This window comes from Muscardinus avellanarius (genome assembly GCF_963383645.1).
Source record: "Muscardinus avellanarius genome assembly, chromosome: 11".
In the NCBI taxonomy this organism is placed as follows: Eukaryota; Metazoa; Chordata; class Mammalia; order Rodentia; family Gliridae; genus Muscardinus; species Muscardinus avellanarius.
In genome coordinates this window covers 81,575,182-81,590,511 of record NC_137797.1, presented here as the reverse complement: position 1 = coordinate 81,590,511, position 15,330 = coordinate 81,575,182, and the positions used below count along the sequence as shown (strand labels likewise).

Sequence of the window (15,330 nt, the reverse complement as noted above, 5' to 3'; positions counted from 1 at the left end):
AGATATGAAACTCTATTGTCCTTACTTGTCATTCCCCATTTTTCTTCTTCCACCACCAACTGTCTTCTCCCATCCACCCACTTGCCTCAGACAAGAACTTATCTCCTTTCTGTATATAGTTGCCTATTCTGGACATTTACTCAGCCCTATTTTATATTCTTATTTAGAAATAGGGTCTTGCTAAGTTGCTTACAGCTTCATTATGTTGCTGAGGCTGGCCTCGGACCTTTTATTCTCATGTCTCAGTCTCCCATGTACTGGGATTACAAGAGGGTACTACCATGCTTAGCTACTGAGTACGGTTCTATTGTATTAATATTTTTCACTCATTTTGTCTGTGACTTTAGCTTATTTGCCTAGAATGTTCTCTTTTGAAGGCCACTACATGTGGCTTTTAGCTTGTGAACCACACATCTTTAGGGTATCATTCAAATAGACATTCCTTGCCACTCGCCACCCCAGAAGTTGTGTTGCATTATATTTTTTCTTTCCTTTTCTCTCTTTTTTCCTGAACCATGCAAACACATATCTGATTTTTCATTTTCTTCAAATTCTACTACAAATTCTTTTTCCTAAATAAAGCTTTCTCCAAATTAAGAGTCCATAAATCCATATAAGTCTTTATGTAAGTCATCTTCTGAAAGTTCTTGACACTTTGTATACAACTCATGTGTATTTTGTGAGTTATGTGAAAATAGAAATTCACAGTGCTCATCTTTGTATCATCCAGGACATCTAATTCATTGTTTTACATATGTATGTAGTCAATAAATACTTATGAAATGCGTTATTTTATTTCAGATTTTTCTTAATTGGATAAATTTTAGAGTTTATAATAGAAGTCAGATAGCACTATGTGAAGTCTAGAAATTTAATAATATTTATAACAGAGCAATTATGTAGTGATTTAATATATTTTATTGAGTAATCAGCAAGCTAAAATGTTTTCTATGTTTTCAAATAACTTATTTTTAAGGCTTACTTTATTTAATTTTGCATTTGCCTATGGATTCAAATCAGTTTGTCAACTGTAAAATTTAGTTAGTACTAATTAATAGTCAACATAAAAACAGAACTTGTAACTTTTCCATGTACCATTATGTTTCAACACTAGTATCAAATAATCAAATTATTCAAATTTACTCAAATTTATTTTAAGCAGGCAGGATTGTAAATTGTTACTTCTGTTATTAAAATTAATTCAGTTATGTTTTAAAATAATTTAATATACTTTCTTTTGCAGTACTGGGAATGGAGCCCAGGGACTTTCTGCCTCCTAGCTATGCCCCAGCATATTTTAAATTTTTTTTTTTTTTGAAACAGAATCTCACAGAGTTGCAAAGGGCCCACTAAGTAGCTGAGGCTGTCCGCGAACTCCGATCCTCCTGTCTCAGCCTTCCAAATGCCGGGATTACAATCATGTGCCACCATGCCCGGCTTAAATAATTTAATATATTTTTGATGATCATCTTTTGTGTGCAGACTGTCATGTTAAAGAACTAAAAAGAAGCTTCCCAAGTTGTGATTAGGGAAACAGTATAAAAGCTGCACTACATTCCTCAGAGGAAATACTTTCTACTCTTCTCTCAGTTTATCCAAAGTTTTCTATATGAAATACTTTATTTATTTATTTTATTTTTTATTGGTTCCTTATAGTCATACATTCTACTGGAGTTCAAGATGGTAGAGCCATCCATGCACACATGACTCATTTAGTCCTTCTCCAATTCCTACCCCATTCCTTCCCCCTTTCTCATTCTCATGTTTGGCTAAGACTTTATTTTATTCTTTTAGACTTCATGCACTTATTTTTTCCTCCTTGTCCCCCTTCTTCTCCTCATCCTCTTCTTCTTCTTTGTGGTACTGGGGATTGAACCCAGAGGCATTCTCCCTCTGAGCTACACTCCCAGCCCTTTTTATTTTTATTTTTTTTTGTTTTGAGACAAGGTCTCACTAGGTTTCTGAGGGTCTTGCCACATTGCAGAGGTTGTCCCCACACCTGTGATATTTCTGTCTCAGTCTTCCAAATACTGGGATTACAAGGATGCACCACCACATCTGGCTTATCTTCCCTTTGTAAAACAAAATCAGAATTCTGGGGCTGTCACTCTGTGGTAAATGCTTACCTAGCATGCATGAGGCCCTAGGTTCCATCCTTGGCACTACGAAACAAACAAAACTTTACATCCATGGATTATGTATTCATTTAAAAAAATTTATCCTAGTTGTCAGAGTCTATGTCTAGAAAATAATAAATATTGGTTAAATATCATGGCCAGATTTATATACTGTTCTTTAGTTTATGCCAATACAGAATAAGGTAATCACAAGCATTTATTCATTTACCAAGAGTTCGAAAAATGAAGGACTATTCAGAGCAAAGATGGAGTTAATCATACTAGACTTTCTGAGAAGTTAAGGCTGTACTCTATATGGCTGGGAGATAAGAACATGGAGGATTAATAATGGGATAAACTGTTTGAGTTGCTGAGGCAGGAAGATTGCAAGTTCCAGCCCCAGCAACTTAGAAAAAAATAAATAAAAGGGCATGGTATGTAGCTCAATGGTAAACCTTCCCTGGGCTCAATCCCCAGAATCAACGGGGGAAAAAAAAAAAAGACAAGAAAAAGGGCACAAAAATACATGGGTAGAGACGTGAAATGCCACTCACCAAATTGTGTAGGGAGAACAAATTGAATAAGGACTCTTTCCCCTCACTCTTATGTGGCAGTATTAAGGCATATATTTGATTTGTTACTCTTCTTTCCTTATTTCAAGGATAAGGTTTTTTTTTTCTTTTTTTTTTTTTCGGTACTGAGGATAGAACATTCTACCTCCAAGTCACACTCCCAGCCCCCCCCCTTTTTTTTCCTTCAGTACTAGGGATGGAACCCAGGGGGCATTCTACCTCTGAGCGACACCCCCAGCCCTATTTTTTTTATTCTTTACTATGAAACAAGATCTCACTGAGTTGTAAGGTCTCACTAAGTAGCTCAAGCTGGCTTCAAACCTGTGCAATCCTCCTGTCTAACCTCCCAAATTCTGGGATTACAAGCATGGGCCACCATGCCGGGGTCTCACTGAGTTTCAAAGGGCCTCACTAATTTGCTGAGGCTGTCCGCGAACTGCAAATTTCCTGTCTCAGCCTCCCAAATGCTGGGATTACAAGCAAGCGCCACCATTCCCGGCCAAGGATAAGTTTTGCTTTACTTATTTTTGTTTTAACCTGAAGTTGAGGTGCAGAGAACAAACCACACCAAAATTATGTTTTACCTGACTCCCAGAAGGGAAGAAATGTAAGTTTTCATTTGATTGCTTTCCTCCCCTTTCTTAATAGGTATGTGAGAAAGAAAGCAGTCCTAAGTTGGTAGAGCTGTTACTGAATAGTGGATCCCGTGAGCAAGATGTGCGGAAAGCGCTGACAATAAGTATTCGTAAAGGCGACAGCCAAATCATCAGCCTGCTCCTCAGAAGGCTCGCCCTTGACCTTGCCAATAACAGCATTTGCCTTGGAGGGTTCTGTATAGGAAAAATTGAACCTTCTTGGCTTGGTCCTTTATTTCCAGATAAGACACCTAATTTAAGGAAACAAACGAGTGAGTATCAACAAGAATATTTTGTACTCTTCTTTCTTTTAGTAGTTTTTGTTTGTTTGTTTATAGTGCTTTAGTGATTTTAGATCCAACCCAGCATCTTACATATGCTAGGCGAGTGCTCTACATTGAGCTGTACACCTTTAACGCCTATATTTATGTTCGTTACGAGATAGTAAATAAGTGTTATAAAATAGGACAAAACAGACCGGTGTAGTGGCGCATGCCAGTAATCCCAGTTCAAGGCTGAGCAGGAGGATCACAGGTTCGAGGCCAGTTTCTTCATCTAAGTGAGACCCTATCTCAAATTAACAAATATGAAGGGCTAGGGTGTATCTCCGTGGTACGTACGGATACATACTTTTCTGACCCATAGCTGTTATGTTTTCTGAAACATATCATTCGGAGTCCATGATAACGACATTCACAGTGCTCACAGGAAGCTGGTACAAGGATGCACAGTAAACATTATTTAGAATAGCAAAAGGTTAGACATAAACCCTAAGTATTTCCCAAGAGAAACGACTCAGATAAGTCACGTTATTTTCATGCATTGGGATGCTTTGCATTTATTAGCAAAAGACACGTAGAAAACCTACATGTCTGGTAGAAAATGCATTATTGTGTGGGGAAGAAAAGGTCACAGAAGAGTATATTAGCATATTAATGTTACTAAAAATTCAGTGGAGAATCATAATCAGTAGTCATAAATATGTGAACATGAAAACACTAAGTCAGGAAAAAGGTTCCGTGGCTGTCCCTGGGAATTTGAGAAATTAATGACACACAATTAGATACCATGTTTTATCACTTTGGTCTCATGCCAACAACCTGCTTACTTCCTGATAGAGAAAACCTGTGGTCCTGGTTCGAGACTTACTATTTACTGTATTCCTCTTGTTCTGTATGAAGCTTTTACTGTTGCAATTTGATTGGTCAGGGCGTATAGCTACAAGTTTATTAGTAGCTGATTTAAGTAAGAAACATTTTAGATTAGTAGCTTTGAAACATTTTTCAGGTACTACTTAACTGAGTCACATATAGTACATATAACATGAGCTATGAACACTAATATTTGAAGAAATCTTTCAGGCTCTATGTAGAACAATGAGGACTCTGCCAACTTAATTATTTCTAGTAGAGTATAATGGAAAATGTAATGAAATTTTGAGGAGAATGTTAACTTTAAAATGCCCCTGGGTTCCATCCCCAGACCTGCACCCCCCAAAAAAATTTCCTGATAGAGTAAAGCACTCAGCAATGTTTTACAAATAACTTTTATCATTTATTTAGCATCTTCTGTGTTCTAGGCATTGTGCTAAATGTGCAATAACTATTCCAGTGAATATTTTCTATAACCCCATTGCTGAAAATGTTGGCATGTTCACATTCTAGATGAGGACATTGATACCCAGGGGACTTATATAACGTGCAAGTGGAATTATACTGTGATTTGATCACAGATCTGTCTGGCTTCAGAGCCCGTGCCCTTTCCTGGATCAAGTTGGTTTCAAAGCGATTCAATTTTCTTATACCAAAATTTCAGTAAAATGCTGATTTTTTAAAATTTAATTTTCCAACTGGTAATTATTCATTATTACTATGTATCATCAATTGACTTAGGAAAGAAGAATAAAAACATCTTAGAAGCATGAGAACATAAAGAAAGTAAGATAGATGTTTGTCTAATTATTGATTTCTAAGTTGCTGGTGTACTTTATTTCTAGATATAGGATCTACGCTAGCAAGAATGGTGCTCAGACATCAGACAAAGAGTGCTGTAGAAGGAGCAGCCACAGGCAGTGATGGGAACTTGTCTGAAGATGTACTTGATAAATTTGATGAGTGGACCTTCATTCCTGATTCTTCTATGGACAGTGTGTTTGGTCAAAGTGATGATCTAGATAGTGAAGGTATTTCTTATAAAACATAGTTCTCTGCATGGTTTACAAACACATTGGTTGAACAGTTTGAACTAAGACTAAAACCTGATTTAATTCATTTGGAATAACTTGAGTAAAAATGTGTTCTGTAGTAGAAACAGTCATGCTTGCTAATTCCAGTCGATGTGATAACATAGTAAGATGTGTCTCTGCTCTTCCAAGGGTCATGTAGACTGACGAGTTAGCAGCAGCCATTATAGTAAAAAAGATGGCTTGTACTGGAGCTATGTTCCAGATTTTGTCATTGATTAGATTTTTTTGTGGCGCTGGCTTAAGAGACCCTGTTTCCAAAAAAATTATATATATATATATATATATATATATATATATATATATATATATTATAGGTCTGGGAGTATAGTAGTCTGGAGGTAGAAGGGCTTCCAGGAACCCCAGTACCACCAAAAAAAAAAAAAAAAATTAAAGAAAGGTATGTAATGTGTCTGAATCATGCTTGATAAATAGAAAGCATTGATTTTTAAAAAAGGCTGTTTTTTAAACTTTTATTATAATTAAGGCCAACCTGGGCATTGTGGTACATGCATGTAATCCCAGTACTTGGGAGGCTGGATAGTAGGGTCACAGGTTCAAGTGAGCCTCAGCAACTTTGCAAGATGCTGTTTCAAAAAAACAAAAACAAACAAACAAACAAAAAAACATAAAAGGGGTAGTGGTGTAGCCTGGAGGCAAAATGTTCCTGGATTCAATCCCCAGTACCACAAACACAAAAATCTAATAATTTTTTTAAACCATATCTTAATGACTTAGTTGGCATTACTTTTAAAAATTGGTGTATCAAGATATATAATGATAGTAGTTATTACTGACATATTCAACACAATGCATTTTGATAAAAATGATGAAGATAATTTTTATTAACATGGTATAATTAAATACTTTAGGTGATATAATAAAGGCATTTAAGAAAGCAGTAAAGTTTTTCAAAATATTAAGCTTCATGTCCAAGTATTTTTATAAATCATTTTTATGGAGATATTACTTATATAAAATAAAAATATATTCTTATAAGAATATATTTTCATGGGCTTTGAAAATAATACCCAAATGTAGTTACCACTACTGTGAGGTTGTGCAACATTTTGGTCATCAAAAGTTATTTTATGTATTTTCACAGAAAATGCCTTTCTGCTCTTGGCCTCTGGCAAAACTTATCTAATTCTGTCACTATAGGTTAAGTTAGCATTCTCTCCAGTTTCATATCAAAGAATCAAATATAAGTATTCTTTTGTCTCTGGCCATTTTACAGAATAGCAAAAGTTACTTCTTTGTTTCAAATTTGTATGTCTTTTTAAAAAAATTATTTCCTTTGTCTTATTGCAGTAGCTAGGACATTCACTACTAGGCACCATTCTTTGTTTTCCAAATATAGAAGGAAGCAGTCTCTCATTAAGCAGTCTCTCATCATGCATGATGAAAGACTTTTCATTAGATACTTTTCATTAGACCAAATTAATGTGTGTTGAGCCTTTTTTCACTAATGGCTGATGGGTATAGGAAAATTCTTTTGGGATTCCTTTGAAATGGTCATACTTCCTGACTTTATTTTCTTAAGGTGTTAAATTATATTGATTGGTTTTTCTTTTCTTTTGTGGTACTAAAGATTAAACCCAGGGGCATTCTACCTTTGAGCTACGCCCCAGCCCTATTTTTTTTTTTAAATTTTAAAACATGGTCTCATAAGTTGTGAAGGGCTGACAAGTAGCTGAGGCTGGCGGTAATTTGCTATCCTCCTGTCTCAGCCTCCCAAGTACTTTTACTCCAAGTATGCACCACCAGTTGATTGATTTTTCTAATTTCAAACCAAATTTGCATTACCAAGGTAATTCCCAGGGTAAATCCTCCTTGGTTATGGCAAATTATCATTTTATGTAGTGTTAGATTTTTTTTCTAAAATTTTGTCAAGGAATTTGCGTCTATGAGGGATATTGATCAATAGCTTTATGCTTTTTTGTATTTATAAAAATAATGCTTATCTCTTGAAAGGAATCGAGAAGTGTTCCCAACTCTACCCTTTTCTGAGAGAGTTTGTGTAGACATGTGTTATTTTCTTCTTTAAAGTCTGGTAAAATTTACCAGTAAAGTCTTCTAGGTGGAAAATTTTAGCAGAGTAAATTCTAAAATATAAATATAATAACTTAAAAAGATTTGTGGGTATTTTGATTTTCTTTTACTTCTTCAGTTGCTTTACAATTTCAGTCTTTAAAGGAGAATGTTCGCGCCGGGCGTGGTGGCGCACACTTGTAATCCCCGCGCTTGGGAGGCGGAGACAGGAGGATCGCGCAGGTTTGAAGCCAGCCGCGCTGGCATAAGAGACCCTGTTTCCAAAAATAAAATAGGTCTGGGAGTGTAGCCCGGAGGTAGAAGGGCTTCCAGGAACACCAGTACCACCAAAAACTAATAATAATAATAATAATAATAATAATAATAATAATAAAGAAGAATGTTCATTTTATGCATTGTTACCAAGTTTATTTGTTTAATGTCATTTATAATAATTCTCTAATATTACTAATATTTTTTGTATCTGTAGTAATTTTTGAGCTTTTATCTTGACATTGGTAACTTGTGCCTATCTCTTCTCCAGTTTTGCTCAAGGTTTAAAGAAGCACTCTTTCTTTCTTTCTTTCTTTCTTTCTTTCTTTCTTTCTCTCTCTCTCTCTCTCTCTCTCTCTCTCTCTCTCTCTCTCTCTCTCTCTCTCTTTCTTTCTTTCTTTCTTTCTTTCTTTCTTGTGGTACTGGGGATGTAACCCTTCTACCTCCGGGCTACATTCCTAGACCTATATTATATTTTATTTGGAAACAGGGTCTCTTAAACCAGTGAAGCTGGCTTGGAACCTGAGTGATCCTCCTGTCTCCGCCTCCCAACCGCAGGGATTACAAGTGTGAGCCACCACTCCCTGCTTGCGCTTTTCTTTTCTTTTTCTTTTTCTTTCTTTCTTTTTTTTTTTTTTTTTTTTTTGAGGTATTGTGAATGGAAGCCAGGGGCATTCTACCTCCAAGTTACACCCCCAGCCCTATTTTTTAGTCTTTTTTTTTTTTTTTTTTTTTGAAAGAGGGTCTTGCCGAGTTGCGAAGGGCCTTGCAAAGTAGCTGAGGCTGTCCGTGAACCACAATCCTCTGGTCTCAGAGGATTAAAATGTCTGATTAAAAGCATGGGCCACCACACCGGGTTTAAGAAGACTGCTTTTGCTTCTTTGATTTTTGTCTATTATTTGTACTTTTCTTTTTCATTGGTTTTTGCTTTCAACTTTATTTTCCTCTCCTTACTTATTTTTATTTTTTCTATAGATTCTTAGTGGAAACTTAGAATATTTATTTTACTTCATCCTCACATTTTTATGTTTTGTTTTCACTCTTTTTTCAAATTTACTTTGTGACTTCTTTGATTCCTGTGCTACTTAGAAGAGTATCATCTATTTTCTAAATATTTGGAAATTTGTTGGATAGTTTCTGTTATTATTTTCAATTTAACTTTTGATAGTCAGATACCCTACTGTGATGATTTCTATATTTTTAATTTTTTTTCTTTGGTGGTACTGGGGTTCCTGGAAGCCCTTCTTCATCCGGGCTACACTTCCAGACCTATTTTATATATTTTTTATTTGGAAACTGTCTCTTAAACCAGCGTGGCTTGCTTCAAACCTGCGCAATCCTCCTGTCTCCACCTCCCAAGCACGGGGATTACAAGTGTGCGCCACCACGCCCGGCTATTTTTACGTTTACTGAAACATACTTTGTGGATTGTTGGATGATCTGTCCTGGTGATATTCCAGGTACAACTGAAATACAAGTTTATTTAGCTGTTGGAAGGACAAATAAATTAGGTCAGAATGTTTGGTAGCATTTTCCAGGTCTTTTATATTGTTATGGTTTGCATTTGAACTCTTCCTCCAAACCTTAGACACTGTAGCAACATTCAGAAGTGAAATAATTGAATCATGAGGGCTCTAACCCCACCAGTGATTTAGCTCTAGAACACTCGCAACCTCAGACTCCATGTTGTTCATCACAGAAACCTATGATGTTCGCTGTGGGCTTATTGTAGATTGCCTTTATGATGTTAAGATATGTTCCTTCTATTCCGATTCTCTGCAGTGCTTTTATCAAATGCTTTTCAGTGTCTATTGGAATGATCATGTGATTTTTGTCTTTGGTTCTGTTTATATGATGAATTACATGGATTGATTTTTGTATGTTGAACCAGCCTTGCATGCGTGGGTTGAACCCTACCTGGTCATGATGTATGATTTTATGTGTTTTTGAAAGCGTATTGCTAGCATTTTGTTTAGCAGTTTTATATCTGAATTCATCAAAGATATAGGCCTGTAGTTTTCCGTCCTTGAACTGTCTTTATTTGTATTTGGTATTATTGTGATGTTGGCTTCATAGAATGTATTTGAGAGAGTTCCATTTTTTTCTATTTCATAAAATAGATTGAGGAGTATTGGCATTACCTCTTCTATAAAGGTTTTATATAATTCACTTGGGAAACCATCTGGTCATGGGCTTTTCTTTGATGATAGGCTCTTTATTGCTGTTTCAATCTCTTTGATTGTTATTGGTTTAAGTGTTCTATATCTTCTTGGCTCAGTTTAGGAAGTTTTTATTTATCTAGAAAGTTTAGAAAGTTGTCAATTTTCTCCAGATATTTTATTTTTTTGGAGTATAGTTTTTCAAAGTAGTTTCTGATAATCCTCTGGATTTCTTTCTTTTTTTTTTTTGGTGGTGGTACTGGGGTTCCTGAAATCCTTCTACCTCTGGGCTATACTCCCAGACCTATATTTTTATGTTTTTATTTGGAAACAGGGTCTCTTAAACCAGTGCAGATGACTTTGAACCTACACGATCTTACAGTCTCCACCTCCCAAGCACAAGGATTACAAGCATGTGCCACCACCCCCCAGCATCCTCTGGATTTCTACACTGTCAATAGTAATATCTCTTGGTACGATCTCTAATCTCTAATATATACTACGTTAACAAACTCATATACTATTCTACCCTATCTGAGACCTTACCCTTTTCCTCTATTTATCCCTTTACTTCCCTCCTTACTCAACCTTCACTGTTGAACAAAACTTGCCCTTGAATTTAGCAGCTGACACCCAAAGACTGAGAGAAGTCTACCAAAAGCAACAGGTACAAACTTACGAAATCATAGAAAAGAGGAGCAACAACAGAGCAATGAGCTCTCACAACCCCAAAATAACAGAACCTGATAACACAGAAATCCAGATATTTCCAGAAGATCAAATCAGGAATGTGACTGTAGAAATAATTCAGGATTTTAGAAAAGAATTTAGAGAGAGTCTGAAAGAAATGAAGGATGCAATCAGTGAAGTAAAGGCATCAATTCAAACTATAAACAATCAAATAGACTACATGGAGAATAGACTCTCGCTCCTAGAAGATGATTACTCCAAAAATGAATGTATAGTTTATAACATAGAAAAAACAATTCGTCAACAGGAATTGGACATTGAAGAAATATGTGCTATTTTAAGAGAGCTAACCTAAGAATTATTGGCATAGAGGAGGAAAAAGAAGGTGAAACCAAAAGGATAAACAATCTCTTCAAAGAAGTAATAGCAGAAAATTTTCCAAACATTGAGCAAGAGGTCGATACACAGGTTCAGGAAACGTATAGAACTCCCTTTAGTCAAGGTCCAAGAAAAGGTTCCCCACATCACATAATAGTCAACATGACCAATGCAGAAGCAAAGGAGCAAATCTTAAAGGCAACAAACACAAAAGGCCAGGTGACATTCAGAGGCAAACCAATTAGAATCACTCCAGACATCACAAACCAAGTCATAAAAGCCAGAAGGGCTTGGAGTAACACATTCCAAACTCTGAAAGAAAACAACTTTCAGCCCAAAATTTCCTACCCAGCAAAACTATCTTTCAAATTAGATGGGGAAATAAGAAGCTTCCATGACAAACAGAAAGTGAAGGAATTTATGTCTTTACAACCAGTACTAGAGAAAATACTCAAAGAGATTAGCTACAAAGAAGAAATAAGTAATTCACACCAGAACCAGAGAAACAAGAACTTCCATCCAGCAGACAAAGCAAAAAAAGAACAAACAGTATTTCAAACTGAAATAAAACCTTAACATGTTAGGAATTAGAAATCATCTCTCAATAATCACACTGAATGTAGATGGCCTCAACTCCCCAATAAAAAGACAGAAATTGGCACAATGGATTAAAAACAGAACCATCTATCTGCTGCTTGCAAGAAACACACCTTACAAGTAAAGAAAGAAGCAAACTTAAGGTAAAGGCCTGGAGCAAGATAGTCCAAGCCAACAGAACTTGAAGACAAGCAGGAGTAACAACTATGATATCAGACAAGTTAGACTTTAAGCCCAACCTTATTAGAAGAGACAAAGAAGGTCATTTTTTTTTTTTTTTTACTGGTAAAAGGAACAATCCAATAAGAGGAAATAACAATAATCAACATCTATGCCCCAAATATAGGTGCAACTACTTTCATTAAACAAACTCTCTGCTACGTTAAACCACACATAAATCCCAATATAATAATACTGGGAAACTTCAACACCCCTATCACACCATTATACTGATCTTCTAGACAAAAGGTCTGTAAAGGTGCCTCAGAACTAAAGAATACCATTAATCAAATGGATCTGTTGGATATATATAGAATATTTTACCCAACTACAGTGGAGTACACATTTTTATCAGCTGCTCACAGAACCTTCTCCAAAATCAATCACATCCTGGGCCATAAAGTGAGCACTGGCAAGTTAAAAAAAATGTGCCATACTTCCCTGTGTCTTTTCAGACCATAATGGAATGAAACTAGAAATCAACTATAAAAAGACCCAAAGAAACCACATGAACATTTGTAGGCTGAACACCAGGTCATAGAAGATGTAAGAGGTGAAATCAAGAAATTTCTAGAAATAAACAAAAATAAAGATACAACATATCAAAACTTTTGGGACACTGTGAATGCAGTATTAAGAGGAAAATTTAAAGCACTGAGTGCTCACATAAGAAAAACAGAAAATCATCAAATAAATAACCTAATAACACACTTCAAAACCCTTGAAAAACAGGAACATTCTAACCCCAAAGCCAGTAGAAGACAGGAAATTATTAAAATCAGAGCAGAAATTAATGAAGTAGAGAATAAAAAAATACAGAAAATCAACAAAATCAAAAGCTGGTTTCTCAGAAAAATTAACAAGATAGACAAATCACTAGCCAACCTAAATAAAAAAAAGAGAGAATCAACCAAAATTATGAAGATAAGAGATGAAAAAGGAGATATTACTACTGACAGTCAAGTATTGTTAAATAAAAGAAAGCATTAGAAAGTTTAACATAAAAATTATTATAAAATGCTCTATGTTGCTTATGTAAATAATATGCCAATAGGATTTCCACAGACTTATAAAGTGAGGCAATTATAAGATTATAAGGTATGTAAATAACCAAATTATAAATTCTATTTTATTAAAATTCTTAGCATAGCAGAGTGTTGTGTGGTATACACCTGTAATCCTCATATTGGAAGGCTCAGACAGGATTGCAGGTTCATTGACAGCCTCAGCAATGTAGTGATACTCAGTAACCTAGTGAGACCTTATATAAAAAAATAAAAAGATGGCTGGGGGTTGTAGCTCAAAGGTAGTTTGCACCTGGGTTCAATCTCCAGTTACAGGACATAAAATTCTTACCCCCCAAAATGATACCACAGGATGAATTATTATTATTATTATTATTATTATTATTATTAATATTTTGGTGGTACTTGGGTTCCTGGAAGCCCTTCTACCTTTGGGCTACACTCCCAGACCTATTTTATACTTTTTTATTTTTAGAAACAGGGTCTCTTAAGCCAGCGCAGCTGGCTTCGAACATGCGCGATCCTCCTGTCTCCACCTCCCAAGCGTGGGGATTACAAGCGTGTGCCACTATTGAATCAGACAAGTGATATTTGTATCAAGATTTATACCAAATATAAAATTATTTTTGAACATGTAAATTTTATAATTTATTTTGGACTCCTAATGTTAATTGTCTTTCCAAGCTATGGTGGCAAAATTTAAAGTTGTAAATAATTTTTGCAAATGGCTTCACGTTATTTATCTTTACTAGTATGATTTTTACTGACATTAATTTTCTTAAAATCTCATAACTTTAAAATAGTTTTAATCTATTATTTCAGAAAATAATTATTGCTAACTAGACTGAAGGTGTAACTCAGTGAAGCCCTGGGTTCAATACCCAGTAGGAAAAACAGTCGATTAAATTCATTGTGTCTATTTTAATGTTATTCTTTAGAGGAAACCAAGAAATAAGAAATACGAGAAGAGGAATTATAAACAAGTTTTAAATAATTTAATGTGTAGTTTCAGTATTTAAAGGCAATCTTGAAAAATTAATAAGAAAATTCAGAGAAATGGAAAAGAATAGTTTTGATCAGATGAGTGTACAAACATCCTTTGCTTCCTGTATACACATACTATGTTGTTGTTGTTGTTATTGTTGTTATTGTACTGAGAATTGAAACCAGAGGCATTCTACCTCCAAGTTCTACCCCCAGCTCAATTTTACTTCTTATATGAAGATAGGGTCTTGCTAAGTTGCCAAGACTGGCTTCGAATCCTCCTATCTTAGCCTCCCAAGTACTGGGATTACAGGTATGTGCCACTATGCCTGGCTATACTATAGTATTATAACCATTAATTTCCTTGTGTTTTTTCCATGGGACTCTAAGCTCCTTTGAGAAATGAATTTATTTTTTCCTGCTTATCATTATGCAGAACTTGCTCAATTCTATGACAGCCATTCAAAAAGTATTTATGAAAGAAGAAAAATGTGGTTGAATTTTAAAAATAAAAAGCCAACCTCATCAATTTTATTTTAAGAATTTGCAGTACTGGGGATTGAACTCAGCAGGGGCGTTCTACCTCTGAACTACTCCCCCAGTCCAATATTTTATTATTTGTCTTTGAAGCAGGATCTCACTAGTTGTGGAGGGCCTCACTATGTATCTGAAGCTGGCTTCAAACCTGTGATCCTCCTGTCTCAGCTCTCAAATTCTGGGATTAAAAGTGTGCTTTACTATGCCTGGCAGAGAATAGATTATGAAATTTTTATTAATGAAATTATATTTCATTTTGATCATGTCAGCTTTTCTTACTCTCATGTTATTTTATAATTTCAAAATAGGCAGTGAAGGTTCATTCCTTGTGAAAAAGAAATCCAATTCAGTCAGTGCAGGAGAATTTTACCGAGATCCAGCATTGCAACGTTGCTCACCGAATTTGCAAAGGCATTCCAACTCATTGGTAAGTTAAATTGTGATTATGTTGTATGTTGGGTGCTGACATTCTCTTGCTAACTAAAATTTGTGGCAAAGCTACACGTAATTGAAGTGGTATTTCCTAATATGGAAAAATATATATGAAAAAAACAGAAAAATTATCTTCAAATTACACTTGTAGTGTTTTTTTTCTTTTTCTTTTTTAGTACTCTGGATGGAACCCAGAAGCATTCTACCTCTGAGCTACACCCCCAATTCTATTTTTTAGTCTTTTTATTATTTTTCTTGAAACAGTGTCTCACTGAGTTGCAAAGGGCCTTTGTAAGTAACTGAGGTTGTCTGCAAACCACAATCTTCCGGTCTCTGCCTCCAGAATGCCGGGATTACAAGCGTGTGCCACCATGCCCAGCACATTTATAGATTTTTGAGAATGTAAAATATAAATTTGTTTGGGTTATATATTTACTGA

At 35.3% G+C, this 15,330-nt stretch overlaps 1 protein-coding gene across 1 annotated transcript in view; it reads left to right on the top strand.

Moving 5' to 3' along the window:
- Window positions 1–15,330, top strand: part of LRRK2 (leucine rich repeat kinase 2) — a gene marked incomplete at both ends in the record, with an annotated part of 199,740 nt that overhangs the window by 63,284 nt on the left and 121,126 nt on the right. Inside the window, 3 exons of the mRNA XM_080706299.1 lie at window positions 3,338–3,596; window positions 5,321–5,506; window positions 14,768–14,886. Coding sequence (XP_080562425.1) covers window positions 3,338–3,596; window positions 5,321–5,506; window positions 14,768–14,886 — 564 coding nt within the window. The remainder of the gene's footprint in view (window positions 1–3,337; window positions 3,597–5,320; window positions 5,507–14,767; window positions 14,887–15,330) is intronic.